The sequence below is a fragment of the Grus americana genome, chromosome 33 (assembly GCF_028858705.1).
Source record: "Grus americana isolate bGruAme1 chromosome 33, bGruAme1.mat, whole genome shotgun sequence".
NCBI classification, from domain to species: Eukaryota; Metazoa; Chordata; class Aves; order Gruiformes; family Gruidae; genus Grus; species Grus americana.
This window is the reverse complement of record NC_072884.1, coordinates 1,507,446-1,523,706: the sequence shown is the minus strand read 5'-3', so window position 1 is coordinate 1,523,706 and position 16,261 is coordinate 1,507,446. Positions and strand designations below refer to the sequence as shown.

Genomic DNA, 16,261 nt, shown 5'->3' with positions numbered 1-16,261 from the left:
CCACCACCGCGCTCGTCCCCCCATCCCTGCGGCGAGCCGGGGTCGTGCAGGGCAGCCCAGGGGCATCGCGGGGACACATCCTGCTCCCCTGGCGCTTTCGGGGGTCCTGGGTCAGCAGCCGCCCCCCCCCCCCCCGTTCCCGCACGGATCCTGCCCAGCCCCACGAGAAAATTAATTTCTGGGACACGAGGGGAGGGGACGGGGACACCGTGAGGTCCCACTGGGGCACGGGACCCCCCAGCTCCGTCTGTCCGGCTGCCCCGGGCGTGGGGACGCGGCGGCGCAGCAGCTCCCGGTGCTCGTTAGCGTTTCCCTGTGATGAGGCAGCTGCCGCCCGCTGCGGCCGGGAGCTCAACGCCGCCGTGATCAGAGGCCGCCGGGGCTGCGCTGGCGCCCGCTGGGTCGCGGTGACAGTGGGAAGGCGGGCGTGCGCCCGGCATGGCGGCGGGGACGGGGACCCCTCCGTAAACCTGGGGACCCCCGCCCAGTGATGGGGACCCCTCTGTCCCCCTGGGGACCCACACCGCGGGGATGGGGACCCCTCTGTCCCACCAGAGACCCCCACCTGGTGACGGGGACCCCTCCATCCCCCTGGGGACCCCCACCCAGTGATGGGGACCCCTCCGTCCCAGCCTTCTCCGTCCCCACGTGCCCCTCTCCCCCCCTGCACCCCCTTTTTAAGGACCCCAGGAGCCACCCACGAGCTCGCTGCTGGGGGGGAACCCCAGGGTCTGTTAAAGGGGCTTGAAATAATTAACGGCTTTAATTAAACCGGGGGGGGGCTGGGAATGGTGGAGTGTGAGCTGGGGGGGACCGACCCCCCCGGGGAGGGACGGGCTGGGGGTGCCGGGGGGGGTCCCGGGCGGAGGGGGGGGCTCTGGAGTGACCCCGGTGTGCGGGTGCCGGGGGAGGGAAGGGGCCGGGGGGGCACACGCGTGTGTCGGAGGGGGATGGAGGGCACACGCGCGTGTCGGGGGGGATGGGGGGCACACGCGTGTGTTGGGGGGGGTTGGGGGGCACACGCGTGTGTCGGGGGGGGATGGGGGGCACACGCGCGTGTCGGGGGGGATGGGGGGGCACACGCGTGTGTTGGGGGGGATGGGGGGCACACGCGTGTGCGCGGCGCTTCCCTCGGTTGTGGGTTCACCCGAGGACAGCGGGGGGGGGGGGGGGAAGGAGCCCGCGGGGACGGCGCTGCCGCTGCCGGGGGGGGTGGGGGGGACCGGGGCCGGGGGGGGGGGCGGCACCGGGGGGCGGCACCGGGGGGCGGCACCGGGGGGGGGCTGGGGGGGCCCGGCCCGGCCGGGGCTGCGGGGAGCTCTGGTTACCGCGGGCATCCGTGGGGCTGGTTGCCATGGGCCCCGTTACCATGGCAGCCGGGGGTACCGTTTGCTAGGGAGCCCCGTTGCCACGGGCGGCCGCGGGTCCCGTTGCCATGGGCCCCGTTGCCATGGGCAGCCGCAGGTGACCGCGCTGCGGCGCCGGAAGTGGGCGGGAGCGCACGTGGCGCGCACTGCGCAGGCGCGGGGGTTGCGGGAGGGGGCGTGGTCTCCCCTGTCGGCTCCGCCCTCCCTGTCGGCGGCGGTGACGTCTGCTCGCCGCCGAGTGACGCAGCGGAAGAGGCGGGGCCTGAGCAGCGGAGCAGGAAGAGGTCGGTGGGGAAGGGGGGGCCGGGTCCCGGCACGGACCGGTGACGTGTGGCTGCGTAGAGGGGGGGGGGCGGCGGCGGCGGCGGTTTGTCCCCTTGTCCCTGTACCGGGGGGGGCCTGTCCGGTACAGACCGGTCACCAGTAACGGGGGGGGGCCTGTCCCGGTACAGACCGGTCACCAGTAACGGGGGGGGGCCTGTCCCGGTACAGACCGGTCACCAGTAACGGGGGGGGGCCTGTCCGGTACGGGCCGGTCACCAGTAACGGGGGGGGGGCCTGTCCCGGTACAGACCGGTCACCAGTAACGGGGGGGGGCCTGTCCCGGTACAGACCGGTCACCAGTAACGGGGGGGCCTGTCCCGGTACAGACCGGTCACCAGTAACGGGGGGGGGGCCTGTCCCGGCTCCCTCCAGTCCCCCCCGGTGACGGCAGCTCTTTGTCCCCCCCCAGGTCCCGCCTGTCCCGGTCCCGCGGCACAGGAGCCCCTCAGCCATGGTGAGTGGGGCCGGACGCTGACGGTGTCACCGCGGCCGTGCTGAGGTCACCGCGGCCGTGCTGAGGTCACCGCGGCCGTGCCGGGGTCCCCGTCCGGCTCCAGCACCCCGTTTCCCCCCGCAGGGCGAGCGCAAAGGCACCAACAAGTACTACCCCCCCGACTTCGACCCGGCCAAGGTGAGGGGCTCGGCGGGGACGGGGACACCCGGCTGCGGCCTGGGGGGCGCTGGGCAGGGCCGGGCTGGGCTGACCCCCCCTGTGCTCCCCCCCCCGCCAGCATGGCTCCCTCAACAAGTACCACCACAGCCACCCGCTGCGGGAGAGGGCCCGCAAGCTGGCCCAGGGCATCCTCGTCATCAGGTGAGGGGCGACGCGGGGACGGGGGCACCCCGGGACGTCCCTCCCCCAGCCCGGGGGCTCGGCCGTCGCGGTGACGGCGCCGTGCCGCGCGTGGCCCCCCCCTTCCTCCCCCCAGGTTCGAGATGCCGTATAACATCTGGTGCGACGGCTGCAAGAACCACATCGGGATGGGTGAGATTCCCCCCCTACCCCCGTCCCTTCCCGGGGCTCCGCGTGTCCCCGACGTGGCGGGGGGGTGGGGGGCCTGATCCGCCCGTTTCCCCCCTCGCAGGCGTCCGCTACAACGCGGAGAAGAAGAAAGTCGGCACCTACTACACGACACCGATCTATAGGTGGGTGCGGCGGCCGCGTCCCCCCTGGAGTGCGCAGCCCCGGGGGCGCAGGGACCCCACCCCGACCCCGTCCCCGTCCGCAGGTTTCGGATGAAATGTCACCTCTGCGTCAACTACATCGAGATGCAGACGGACCCGGCGGGCTGCGACTACGTCATCGTCAGCGGGGCTCGGCGCAAAGAGGAACGCTGGGACATGCGGGATAACGAGCAGGTCCTGCCCACCGGTGAGTCCCGCTCCCGCCGGCGATTCCCGGTTCGGAGAGGGGCGTCCACCGAGTCCCCTCGCTGTCCCCTGTCCCAGAGCGGGAGGAGAAGGAGAAGCTGGAGACGGACGCCATGTTCCGGCTGGAGCACGGCGTGGCCGACCGGGCGACGCTGCAGCGAGCCGTCCCCACGCTGGCCAGTCTGCAGGAGGCCCAGAACGCCTGGAAGGACGATTTTGCCCTCAACAGCCGCCTCCGGAGGCGTTTCAGGGTGAGAGAGATTCTGGGGAGCCCCACACCACCCTGCCCGCCCCGGGGGTGGGGGGACGTGGTGGGGGCTGACGGACCCCTCGTCCCCTTCCCGCCAAGGAGGAGAAGAAGACTTTGCGGGAGGAAGAGGAGGAGGCGGCGGCGCTGCAGGCGAAGGCCGGGCTGAGCATCCCTCTGGTGCGGGAGGCGGAGGAGGACCGGCGGCTGGCCGCGTTGCTCAAGTACCACAGCCCCGACTGTGCGTGGGGGGGCCTGGGGGGGGGGAAACGGGGAAACGGGGGGGCATCTGTGACCCCCAGCCGGTCCCTGTCCCCCCCCCCAGCCTACGAGGAGAAGCAGAGGATGAAGCGGACGGAGATCTCCAGCCGCTCCTGGTTCCCCCCAGCCGGCGGCGGCGGCAGAGCCGGCGAGGCGCTTCGGAAGCTGGGCCTGGGGGGGCGAGCGCTGCGGGGCCGGGGGGGCTCCCCCGCCACCCCCACCGGCCTGGGCATCGTCCGGCGCCGCTCCGGAGAGGGACCCGAGGGACCGGCGGAGCCGGAGGGGCCGGAGCAGGGTGAAACCACCCCCCGCAGCCCCCCCACAGCCCCCAGCGAGCTGCAGGGGGGGGGTGACACCGGGACGGCCCCCCACGCTGACCCCCCGGCCCCCCTCGCCGCTTCCCTGGTCGCCGATTATTCGGACTCGAGCTCCGAGGCGGAGAGCGCCTGAGCCGCCTGTCGGGGCCCGACCCCCCCCCGGGCTGGTCCTGGGGGTCCCCGAGCCCCCCCCTCCCGTGTGTGTCCCCCCCCTAATTTATAAACACCCCCCCCGGCATTAAAAGGCGTTGGCAGCCCCGGCACGGTCGTGTCCCTCCGCTCCTTCACCGCAGTGTGCGTTACCCCCCCCCCGGCATGGGACCCCCCCGGCATGGGACCCCCCCGGCACGGTGGCACCGGTGGGGTCCCCCCGCTCTGTCCCCTGAGCTCGGGGGGGGTCCCTCTCTTGCCCCCAGCCCCCAGTTCCCCCCAGTTCCTCCCAGTTCTCCCCAACCAGTGTCTGGTGGGGGGGGGGGCAGGAAGCACCGGCATGTCTTCCGGCGCGGCCATGAGCCTGGAGGCCATCCGGTACCGCCGCGGGTCCCTCGCCATCCTCAACCAGCTCCTGCTGCCGGAGCAGCTCCGCTATGAGCCCGTGGCCAGCGTGGAACGCGCCTGGGAGGCCATCCGCGCCATGGAGGTGAGCGGGGGGCTCGGGGTGGGGGGACACACGCAGGACCCCCCCCCCATGGCCCCGCACGGCGTCACCGAACCGTGTGTCCGTCCCACCCGCCGCTGCGGGGCCGGTTACGGATCCGGCAGGTACGGGGAGCCCCGGCCATCGCCCTGGTGGGGTGCCTGAGCCTGGCGGTGGAGCTGGCGGCCGGCGCGGGGCCGACGGGGGACGCGGCGGAGCTGGAGACCTTCGTGGGCGAGCGGCTGCGGTTCGTGGTGACGGCGAGGCCGACCGCGGTCAACCTGGGCCGCGAGGCCCAACGCTTGCGTGACTTCGTGCGCCGGAGGGTCCGGAGCCCTGACGTCACCGCACAGGGGCTGCGGGAGAGGTACTGGGGGGGGGGGGGGGTGCTGGGGTTCCCCTGAGGGGGTTTGGGGTGCTGGGGGAGGTCGGGGAGGGTATTGGGGTTCCCTGAGGGGGTTTGGGGTGCTGGGGGGGGGTGCTGGGGTTCCCCTGGGGGGGGTTTGGGGTGCTGGGGGAGGTCGGGGGGGGTATTGAGTTCCCCTGGGGGGGGTTTGGGGTGCTGGGGGAGGTCGGGGGGGGTATTGGGGTCCCCTGAGGGGGTTTGGGGTGCTGGGGGAGGTCGGGGGGGGTATTGGGGTCCCCTGAGGGGGTTTGGGGTGCTGGGGGGGGTTTGGGGTGCTGGGGGAGGTTGGGGGGGGTATTGGGGTCCCCTGAGGGGGTTTGGGGTGCTGGGGGAGGTCGGGGGGGTATTGGGGTCCCCTGAGGGGTTTTGGGGTGCTGGGGGAGGTCGGGGGGGGTATTGGGGTCCCCTGAGGGGGTTTGGGGTGCTGGGGGAGGTCGGGGGGGGTATTGGGGTCCCCCGAGGGGGTTTGGGGTGCTGGGGGAGGTCGGGGGGGGTATTGGGGTTCCCTGAGGGGGTTTGGGGTGCTGGGGGAGGTCGGGGGGGTATTGGGGTCCCCTGAGGGGGTTTGGGGTGCTGGGGGAGGTCGGGGGGGGTATTGGGGTTCCCTGAGGGGGTTTGGGGTGCTGGGGGGGGTTTGGGGTGCTGGGGGAGGTTGGGGGGGGTATTGGGGTTCCCTGAGGGGGTTTGGGGTGCTGGGGGAGGTCGGGGGGGGTATTGGGGTCCCCTGAGGGGGTTTGGGGTGCTGGGGGAGGTCGGGGGGGTATTGGGGTCCCCTGAGGGGGTTGGGGGAGGTGTGGGGGGGTATTGGGATCCTGGGGGGGGCTTTGGGGTGCTGGGGGAGGTTGGGGGGGTGGCAGGGTCCCCTGGGGGGGTTGGGAGAGGTGGAGGGAGTATTGAGGTTGTAGGGGGAGGTTGGGGTGTCAGGGAGAGGTTGGGGGGGTATTGGGGGTCCCCAGGGGGGATTTGGGGTGCTGGGGTCACCTGCAGGAGTTTTGGGGGGTTGGGAGAGGTGGGGGGGGGTATTGGGATCCTGGGGGGGGTTGGGGTGCTGGGAGAGGTGGGAGGGGGTGCTGGGGTACCCTGCAGGAGTTTTGGGGTGCTGGGGTCCCCCGGGGGGGAATTGGGGTGAGGTGGGGGGTGCTGGGGTGTCAGGCAGAGGTATGGGGGGTGCTGGGCTCCCCGGGGGAATTAGGGTGGGGGGAGAGGGAGGGGGGAAAGTTGGGGTCCCTGGGGGGGATTTGGGGTGTCGGGCGAGGTGTGGGGGGGTGCCGTGGGGAGTTGCGGGGTGCTGGTCAGGTGCCCAGGTTCTCCCCCGCAGCATCATCGAGCACATCGAGGGGCTGCTGGAGAAGGACCGGGGGGACAACCGCAGCATCGGGGCGCACGGGGCCCGGCACATCCTCCAGCGCGTCCCCGAGGGCGGCGTCACCCTCCTCACCCACTGCAACACCGGCACGCTGGCCACCGCCGGCTACGGCACCGCGCTGGGTAGGCGGCGGGAAAGGGGGAGAACCGGGCGGCCCCGACGTGTCGTGTGTGTCATGTCCCCCCCCCCCCCCCAAAAAAAACCCGTCCCTGTTGTCCCCAGGCATCGTGCGGGCGCTGCACGGGCAGGGCCGGCTGGCGCGGGTGTTCTGCACCGAAACCCGGCCCTACAACCAGGGCGGCCGGCTGACGGCCTTCGAGCTGCTGCACGACCGAATCCCCGCCACCCTCATCGCCGACAGCGCCGCCGCCGCCGCCATGCGGGACCGTGGCATCCAGGGTCAGCCGGGAAGGGGACGGGGACGTGGTGGGACGCGGTGACGGTGACCCGCTGACTCTCGTTGTCCCCAGCCGTGGTGGTGGGAGCCGACCGGGTGGCCGCCAGCGGTGACACGGCCAACAAGATCGGCACTTACCAGCTGGCGGTGGCGGCGCGGCACCACGGCATCCCCTTCTACGTGGCGGCTCCCAGCTCCTCCTGCGATCCGGCTCTGCCCGGCGGCGCCGACATCCCCATCGAGGAACGGCCGGGAAAGGAGCTCACCCACCTCCAGGGCCTGTGCCTGGCCGCCCCGGGTGGGTGTCGCGTGGGCGTCCCGTCCCCGTCCCGTCCCCCCCCCACCCTCCGAGGGCAGCGGCGGGTTTGGGGGGAGCGGGGGGACGGGACGCCGGGGTCCCAGTGCTGCTGGGGTGCTGACAGGCCTGGTGGGGTCCCCCAATGCAGGGTGGGGGTGCCTCCCAGGGTGCTCACAGGCTTGGGGGGGGCGTCTGTATAGGGCAGGGGGCTCCCATATGGGGTGGGGGGGGCTCACGTGGGGCAGGGGGCTCCCATATGGGGTGGGGGGGCAAAGAGTTGGGGGGGGGTCCTGTATAGGGGGGTCACGTACAGGCCAGGGGGGTCCCCTCCCTCTGGGGGTGCCCCTCACGGGTGGGGGTGCCCCCCACGGTGCTCACGGGCTTGGGGGGGGGTCCCCTCCCTCTGGGGGGGGTCCGTCATGGCCGCTCTGACCCTGGCCCCCCCCCTTTCTCCCTCCGCAGGTATCGACGTGTGGAACCCGGCCTTCGATGTCACCCCCCATGACCTCATCACGGGGGGCATCGTCACCGAGTTCGGGGTCTTCGCCCCCGGGGAGCTGCGCGAGGCGCTGGCGGAACGGGCCGCCGCGGGGGGGCAGTAAAGGCCTTTTCCGGGGGAACCGCTTCCGCCTCGCTCTATCCCGGCGTGCCCTGCGCCGCGCCTCGCTCTACCCCAACCTGCCTTGCGCCGTTCCCCTCCAGCCCCGCTATATCCCGGCGTGCCCCGCGCCCCGCCCCGCAGTATCCCGGCGTGCCCCGCGCGCGGGAACCCGGAAGCGCAGCGGCATGGCCCAGGGCAGGCCCAAGGCGGCGGCCAAGCGGCCCGGGCGGGCGGTGGCGACCCCGGCCCGGGGGGTGCGGGGGCCGCGGAAGGGAGGTGAGGGGCGGCGGGGACCGGGGGGAGGCGGGAGGCCGGGAGCGGGGGGAGGCGGGAGGCCGGGGGAGGCGGGAGGCCTTGGCGGCGGGGGGGGGTGGCTCTGGCTGTGCCCCCCGCCCACCCGCTGCCCCCCCAGGCCGGACCATCGCCCCCAAGAAGCTCCGTGTGATCCAGCAGCAGCAGCTGAAGAAGGTGAGGGGGGATGGGGAAAGGGGACACGGGGGGGGGCCGGGCCGGGTCCGGGGGTGCCCGGCCGTGTGTCCCCCGCCCCGTCCCGCCTGACCCCCCCGTCCCGTCCCGCCCCGCAGCGCCTGGAGGTGGGCATCCGGATGAAGATCGAGCGGGACGCGGTGCAGCGGGCGGGCGCGGGGCTGCCCAAGAAGCTGGCGGTGGTGGCCGCGCCCCCCCCCCCGCCCCCCGCAAGGGCAAAGCCAAGAAGGGCCGGGGCTGAGCCCCCCCCCCCCCCCCCCGGAGCTGTCAGGGGCTCGGCCCGGCTGTAACCGCTCAATAAACGGGATTGACGCTGCTGGTGTCCCGGGATGAACGGGGGACCGGGGGGGGATGTCGGGGCGATCCCGGGGGTTCTCGGGGCCGAGGGGGGGGTCCTGGTGTCACGGGGGGGGGGGGGGTGTGTCTGTATGTATATAGTGTGTATAGTGTGTGTGTCTGTGTGTATATAGTGTGTGTGTGTCTGTGTGTATATAGTGTGTGTGTGTCTGTGTGTATATAGTGTGTGTGTGTCTGTGTGTGTATAGTGTGTGTGTGTGTGTATATAGTGTGTATAGTGTGTGTGTGTGTATATAGTGTGTGTGTGTGTGTGTGTATATAGTGTGTATAGTGTGTGTCTGTATGTATATAGTGTGTATAGTGTGTGTGTGTGTGTATAGTGTGTGTGTGTGTGTGTGTATATAGTGTGTATAGTGTGTGTGTGTGTATATAGTGTGTATAGTGTGTGTGTGTGTATATAGTGTGTATAGTGTGTGTGTGTGTATATAGTGTGTATAGTGTGTGTGTGTGTGTATATAGTGTGTGTGTGTGTGTATATAGTGTGTATATAGTGTGTGTCTGTGTGTATATAGTGTGTGTGTGTGTCTGTGTGTATATAGTGTGTATAGTGTGTGTGTCTGTGTGTATATAGTGTGTGTGTGTGTGTCTGTGTGTATATAGTGTGTATAGTGTGTGTCTGTGTGTATATAGTGTGTGTGTGTGTCTGTGTGTATATAGTGTGTATAGTGTGTGTGTGTGTATATAGTGTGTGTGTGTGTGTGTGTATATAGTGTGTATAGTGTGTGTCTGTATGTATATAGTGTGTATAGTGTGTGTGTGTGTGTATAGTGTGTGTGTGTGTGTGTGTATATAGTGTGTATAGTGTGTGTGTGTGTATATAGTGTGTATAGTGTGTGTGTGTGTATATAGTGTGTATAGTGTGTGTGTGTGTATATAGTGTGTATAGTGTGTGTGTGTGTGTATATAGTGTGTGTGTGTGTATATAGTGTGTATATAGTGTGTGTCTGTGTGTATATAGTGTGTGTGTCTGTGTGTATATAGTGTGTATAGTGTGTGTCTGTGTGTATATAGTGTGTGTGTGTGTATATAGTGTGTATAGTGTGTGTCTGTGTGTATATAGTGTGTATAGTGTGTGTGTGTGTATATAGTGTGTATAGTGTGTGTGTGTGTATATAGTGTGTGTGTGTGTCTGTGTGTATATAGTGTGTGTGTGTGTGTGTATATAGTGTGTATATAGTGTGTGTGTGTGTGTATATAGTGTGTGTGTGTGTGTATATAGTGTGTGTGTGTGTGTGTATATAGTGTGTATAGTGTGTGTCTGTGTGTATATAGTGTGTGTGTGTGTGTGTATATAGTGTGTATAGTGTGTGTCTGTGTGTATATAGTGTGTGTGTGTGTCTGTGTGTATATAGTGTGTATAGTGTGTGTGTGTGTATATAGTGTGTATAGTGTGTGTGTGTGTATATAGTGTGTATAGTGTGTGTGTGTGTGTATAGTGTGTGTGTGTGTGTGTGTGTATATAGTGTGTATAGTGTGTGTGTGTGTATATAGTGTGTATAGTGTGTGTCTGTGTGTATATAGTGTGTGTGTGTGTGTATATAGTGTGTATATAGTGTGTGTGTGTGTGTATATAGTGTGTGTGTGTGTGTATATAGTGTGTGTGTGTGTGTGTGTATATAGTGTGTATAGTGTGTGTGTGTGTATATAGTGTGTATAGTGTGTGTGTGTGTATATAGTGTGTGTGTGTGTCTGTGTGTATATAGTGTGTGTGTGTGTGTGTATATAGTGTGTATATAGTGTGTGTGTGTGTGTATATAGTGTGTGTGTGTGTGTATATAGTGTGTGTGTGTGTGTGTATATAGTGTGTATAGTGTGTGTCTGTGTGTATATAGTGTGTGTGTGTGTGTGTATATAGTGTGTATAGTGTGTGTGTGTGTGTATATAGTGTGTGTGTGTGTCTGTGTGTATATAGTGTGTATAGTGTGTGTGTGTGTATATAGTGTGTATAGTGTGTGTGTGTGTATATAGTGTGTATAGTGTGTGTGTGTGTATATAGTGTGTATAGTGTGTGTCTGTGTGTATATAGTGTGTGTGTGTGTGTATATAGTGTGTATATAGTGTGTGTGTGTGTGTATATAGTGTGTGTGTGTGTATATAGTGTGTGTGTGTGTGTATATAGTGTGTATAGTGTGTGTCTGTGTGTATATAGTGTGTGTGTGTGTGTATATAGTGTGTATAGTGTGTGTCTGTGTGTATATAGTGTGTGTGTGTGTGTATATAGTGTGTATAGTGTGTGTCTGTGTGTATATAGTGTGTGTGTGTGTCTGTGTGTATATAGTGTGTATAGTGTGTGTGTGTGTATATAGTGTGTGTGTGTGTCTGTGTGTATATAGTGTGTATAGTGTGTGTGTGTGTGTATATAGTGTGTGTGTGTGTGTATATAGTGTGTGTGTGTGTGTGTATATAGTGTGTATAGTGTGTCTGTGTGTATATAGTGTGTGTGTGTCTGTGTGTATATAGTGTGTATAGTGTGTGTCTGTGTGTATATAGTGTGTATAGTGTGTGTCTGTGTGTATATAGTGTGTATAGTGTGTGTCTGTGTGTATATAGTGTGTGTGTGTGTGTATATAGTGTGTATAGTGTGTGTGTGTGTGTATATAGTGTGTGTGTGTGTGTGTATAGTGTGTGTGTGTGTGTATATAGTGTGTGTGTGTGTGTGTATATAGTGTGTATAGTGTGTCTGTGTGTATATAGTGTGTGTGTGTGTCTGTGTGTATATAGTGTGTATAGTGTGTGTGTGTGTATATAGTGTGTATAGTGTGTGTGTGTGTATATAGTGTGTGTGTGTGTGTGTGTATATAGTGTGTATAGTGTGTGTCTGTGTGTATATAGTGTGTGTGTGTGTCTGTGTGTATATAGTGTGTATAGTGTGTGTCTGTGTGTATATAGTGTGTGTGTGTGTCTGTGTGTATATAGTGTGTATATAGTGTGTGTGTGTGTGTATATAGTGTGTGTGTGTGTGTGTGTATATAGTGTGTATAGTGTGTGTCTGTGTGTATATAGTGTGTGTGTGTGTCTGTGTGTATATAGTGTGTATATAGTGTGTGTCTGTGTGTATATAGTGTGTGTGTGTGTGTGTGTATATAGTGTGTATAGTGTGTGTCTGTGTGTATATAGTGTGTGTGTGTGTGTGTGTATATAGTGTGTATAGTGTGTGTCTGTGTGTATATAGTGTGTGTGTGTGTCTGTGTGTATATAGTGTGTATATAGTGTGTGTCTGTGTGTATATAGTGTGTATATAGTGTGTGTGTGTGTGTATATAGTGTGTATAGTGTGTGTGTGTGTATATAGTGTGTATAGTGTGTGTGTGTGTATATAGTGTGTATAGTGTGTGTGTGTGTATATAGTGTGTATAGTGTGTGTCTGTGTGTATATAGTGTGTGTGTGTGTATATAGTGTGTGTGTGTATATAGTGTGTGTGTGTGTGTGTATATAGTGTGTATAGTGTGTGTCTGTGTGTATATAGTGTGTGTGTGTGTGTGTGTATATAGTGTGTATAGTGTGTGTGTGTGTATATAGTGTGTGTGTGTGTGTGTATATAGTGTGTGTGTGTGTGTATATAGTGTGTGTGTGTGTGTATATAGTGTGTGTGTGTCTGTGTGTATATAGTGTGTGTGTGTCTGTGTGTATATAGTGTGTATAGTGTGTGTCTGTGTGTATATAGTGTGTGTGTGTGTGTATATAGTGTGTATAGTGTGTGTGTGTGTGTATATAGTGTGTGTGTCTGTATGTATATAGTGTGTATAATGGGTGTCTCTATGTATGTGTGTGTGTATATTGGGTGTGTATATGTGTGTGTGTGTATATGTGTGTGTGTATGTATATAGCGTGTATGTATATATTGGGGTGTGTGTGTGTATATAGTGTGTGTGTCTGTAGGTATATTGTGTGTATGTATATAGCGTGTATGTATATATTGGGTGTGTATATGTGTGTGTCTCTATATGTGTGTGTGTATATATTGTGTGTGTATGTGTGTGTGTATTGTGTGTGTATATATGTGTGTGTATATGTGTGTGTGTATTGTGTGTGTATATATTCTGTGTGTGTATATGTGTGTGTATCTATTGTGTCTGTGTGTACATATATGTGTGTGTGTATATTCTGTGTGTGTCTGTATGTACATATATGCGTGTGTGTACATATATGTGTGTGTGTACATGTGTGTGTGTGTGTGTGTCCCATCCTGCCCCCCCCCCCCCCCCCCCCCCGCTGCCGCTGTTTCCGGAGCAGAATTTTATGAATGGGGTCCCCCGCGGCCACGCCCCCCGTCCTGCGGGCACCGCCTCCCCATCCGCTCTTCCCGCTGATTGGTGCACTGCGCTGTGATTGGCAGTTTGTCCCGCCCCCGCGCTGATTGACAGCGGGAGGAGAGGGGCGGGGCCTGCGCTGTGCTTGGCCTTAAAGGCGCCGCGTCCCTTTGGGGGGGACACACACACACACACGGACACGTGGGCAAACACCCCCCACGCTGGGTGGGGCCTGTTTGGGCGTGGCCGGCGGCTCAGCCCCTCCCCCCCTCCTCTGACATCAGGGAAATTCCCTGAAATCGGGTGCGTTTCCCCCAAACGCCGCCGGGTTATTTTGGGAAACAAAACAGGGGAAAAAAGAAAAAAAGAAAAAGAAAAAAAGAAAAAAAAAAAAGGGTTGTTCGGGGGCGGGCGGGGCCTCGCGCTGCCGGGGCGTTCCCGTTCCCGTTCCCCCCCGTGACTCATCCCGTAATCCCCTAATTGCCGGTGACGCCCCGGGGGGGGGGGGGGGTCGGACCCTCCCTGTGCCCGCGGCGCCGGCGCTGCCGGGGCTCGCCCGGTCCTGGGTGGGGACCCCCCCACCCCACGGCCCCCCACCGTGCCGTGGGTCCCAACCCACGCACACGCAGAGGGAAACGGCTCTCCCCTTCCCCCCCCCCGCCTCCCCCCCCGTTGTTGGGTTTTTTTGGGGGGGGGAAGGGAAGGGACCCCCCACCCCCCCCCGGGGTTTCGGGGTCTCCGCAGCGTGGAAGAACCTGCGGGTCCCGGTGAGCTCGGCCGTGCACGCGGGACCCAGGCAGGGCTCCACCACGGGTTTTGGGGGGGGGGGGGAAGTGTCCCCCGGGGGTTTTGGGGGGGGTCCCGGGGGTTTTGGGGGTCGCGGGGGCCGGCGGCGCGTGGGGCCAGACTCCTGTTCCTGCTGAACTGAGCCAGTTTAACCAAAGCAACTGCATATCAGCTCAGTAGGCACGGGAGGCAGCGCCCGGGGGGGCTGCTGTCCTTGGGGGGGTCCTGCTGTCCTTTGGGGGGTCCTGGAGTCCTTTGGGGGGTCCTGGAGTCCTTGGGGGGGGGCGATTCCGGTATCCGGAGGGGGGAACCCAGGCGTCCGGCCGGGACGGCGCCGGGGAGCGGAACTTAGCCACTGTGAACACGACGCGGCTGCCAACTCTGTTCACAGGTGGGCTAAGCCCTGCCCCACGGCCCCCCAAACCCCCCCAAACCCCCCTACCCACCCACGGCCTCCCCGAGCCCCCACCCCTCCCCTCCAACCCCCCCGCGGCCCCGTCCCGGCAGCTCCGGCATCCCGGTTGCGGGGGCTGGCGCCCGTTGGAAATCCCTGGCAATGTGATTTTGGGCGAGACGGTAAAAAATCGCATCGCCAGGAACCCCGGCGGGCGGCAGCGGGGAGAGGGAGGGGGGGGCCGGGGGGGGCCGGGAGCCCCTGGCAGCTCCCGGCGATGGTCCCACGCCGCGGCCGTCGGTGTCGGATCGGTACCGGGTCCGGAGCCGGGTCCCACCTGGGGAGAGGACGGCGCGGTCAGCGGAGGGTCCCTGCGCACCCCCCCGGGGGTTGGGGTGTGTGTGTGTGTGTCAGGGGCCCCCCCGGCACCCCGCTCCAGCTGGGGGCCGCCAGCTCCCGGCGCCGGGTCGAGCCGGGTGAGCGTTCCCTTCCCGCGGTAAAAATAACCCCGGCAGGATCCGGCCACGAAGGGGGAGCGCAGCCAGGACGGCCAGGTGCCGCCATGCCGGGGGGGGGGGGGGGCGGGGGGCACCGCCCCGGAGGAGCCGACGCGGGTGTGAGCGTACGAGGGCTGAGTCACGGTGCGGGACGGGCACGTGCCAGCGCCGGATGGTACCATGGGACACACACACACACACACACACACACACACACACACACGTGAGAGCTACCGGGGACCCTCGTGCAAGGCACGACCCTCGTGCAAGGCAGGGCGGCACCGGGGCCGGACGCTGCCCGCGCTCCTGCCTGCAGGCCCCGGCACACGGCAGCGGCTGCGGTGACGTCCCCGCGGGACCGGCACGGTCCTGGCACTGGGGACCAGCCCGGCAGCTCGTGGCCCGGCTCGGCACGGGGGAGCGGGCACCAGCAGCCGAGCCCCGACCGTGTGCCGCGCGTGGTGCCGCGGCTTCCCCGGCAAACACCGGAACGCACCGCGGCCGAGCCGGAGTGTGAAAACGCGTCCCCGCTGCCACCGCGTGCCGGCGGTGTCCCCGCGGCGGGGACAGGACGGGTGTTCGGCAAGCGCCGGATCCCTCACAGCTCGGCCCCGGACGCGGCGGCACCACGTGGCACCGGCCGAGCGCCGGCGAAGCCGCTGACGGGGAGGGGACGCGCCACAGCCGTCGCCGAGCAGGATGGGCCCCGCGGCCCCCGTGTCCCCCGGTGCCATCGGCTGCCGCAGCCGCCGGCCCCGGCGGCATCACCGCATCCCCCTCGACTGTCGGCTGGCGCCGGGACCCCCGTGTCCCCCCCTGGCCGTGGCCGTGGGGCGGCCGTGGGGCGGCCGTGGGGCACGGTGTCCCCAGCCGGGCAGGGGACGCGGCTGTCAGGGCTCCGGCAACGCCGGTGGCGGCGGCCTGGGAGTTCCTGGAAGAAGCGTGTAATGGGGCCGGGGCTCCTCGGCCGCCATGTGGGAGCCGGCGAGGCCCCGCCCGGCCATGACATCACCGTTGCCACGGCAACGGGCGCACTTCAAAGGGAATCGGGTGGAAAGGGCCCAAAAAAATCGGGATAAACAGCGACCGACGGCGGCGGCATAAACAAAATGTCTGGTGCCGCCGGGGGGGCTGGGCCGGCAGGCGCGTGCCCGGGCGGGGGTGGGGAGCCGCCCGGACGCCTGGGTTCCCGCCCGGCGCGGCCGCGGCGCTGCCGACACCTGGGTGCCAACGGGGCGGCCACGGGCAGCGCCGCGGCGAGGCCAGGCCCCGACTCGGCCGAAACGGAGCCAAACCGCCGCGGGCCGGGCACGACGGTGGCATCGCCAGGCAAAGCCCCGTTACCGGTTGGCGGACGATCGGCGGCGACGGCGGCTCGCGGTTACGTCGGGCGGCCAGAGCTTTGTCGCCTCCCGAGCGCGGCACGAGGGTGGCGGGATCGGCCCCGCGCGGTTGCGGTGACCCCGGTTTCGGGCGGCCCCCGGTGCCCATGGCCTCTTCCCAGGCGGGCGCCACCAGCCGAGCCGGGCTCTCTGCCCGCGCGGCGCCAGGGCGTTGCCGGCTCGGCAGCCCCGACCGGCTCACGTGGGCCCCGGCGGGCACCGAGTGGGGGTGGCTGCCCGGCCGCCCGGGTTCCCTGCCAGCGGGGGGCTGGGGGGTGGCGTCGCCCTCCGCCAAAATCCCCGCTTTTCTGCCCGAAAAACGGGGAGCGGGAAAAGCCGTCGGCGCCGCGCGGCACCTCCCCGACGCCTGCGGCTGGCGCGGCGGGATGCGGCCGCCGTGGGGCAGAGCCGCTCCCGTCCCCCCTCTATACGCCCCGGCTCCAGCGTGGGGCCCGGCCGCCAGGGTCTGGTGAGCTTCGGGGGGTCGAGGTCGGTGCCGGGGGGGGGGAAGCGAGGC

The 16,261-nt window shown here is 64.4% G+C and overlaps 3 protein-coding genes across 5 annotated transcripts; all 3 read left to right on the top strand.

Annotated features, from left to right (window-relative positions):
* Positions 1-1,593: 1,593 nt before the first annotated feature.
* Positions 1,594-4,157, top strand: YJU2B (YJU2 splicing factor homolog B). Its single transcript, XM_054808055.1, has 10 exons — positions 1,594-1,651; positions 2,101-2,145; positions 2,269-2,322; positions 2,423-2,505; positions 2,621-2,676; positions 2,777-2,837; positions 2,921-3,063; positions 3,141-3,313; positions 3,412-3,550; positions 3,635-4,157. The coding sequence occupies exons 2-10, from the start codon at positions 2,143-2,145 to the stop codon at positions 4,018-4,020; spliced, it is 1,098 nt and encodes a 365-aa protein (XP_054664030.1). The 5' UTR covers positions 1,594-1,651; positions 2,101-2,142; the 3' UTR covers positions 4,021-4,157.
* Positions 4,158-4,270: 113 nt separating this feature from the next.
* Positions 4,271-7,608, top strand: MRI1 (methylthioribose-1-phosphate isomerase 1). 3 transcript variants are annotated; one of them, XM_054808053.1, is made up of 6 exons: positions 4,274-4,527; positions 4,650-4,891; positions 6,249-6,418; positions 6,519-6,695; positions 6,835-6,991; positions 7,454-7,608. In XM_054808053.1, exons 1-6 carry the CDS (start codon positions 4,378-4,380, stop codon positions 7,494-7,496), a joined length of 939 nt encoding a protein of 312 aa, XP_054664028.1. In that variant the 5' UTR covers positions 4,274-4,377; the 3' UTR covers positions 7,497-7,608. The 3 variants fall into 3 exon arrangements, with proteins under 3 accessions (XP_054664029.1, XP_054664028.1, XP_054664027.1); XM_054808052.1 differs by having other exon boundaries at positions 4,278-4,527; positions 6,767-6,991; XM_054808054.1 differs by lacking the exon at positions 6,519-6,695 and having other exon boundaries at positions 4,271-4,527; positions 6,767-6,991.
* A 169-nt stretch (positions 7,609-7,777) lies between these two features.
* C33H19orf53 (chromosome 33 C19orf53 homolog) lies at positions 7,778-8,368 on the top strand. The gene is made up of 3 exons (XM_054807775.1): positions 7,778-7,868; positions 8,005-8,033; positions 8,177-8,368. The coding sequence occupies exons 1-3, from the start codon at positions 7,778-7,780 to the stop codon at positions 8,366-8,368; spliced, it is 312 nt and encodes a 103-aa protein (XP_054663750.1).
* Positions 8,369-16,261: the final 7,893 nt, after the last annotated feature.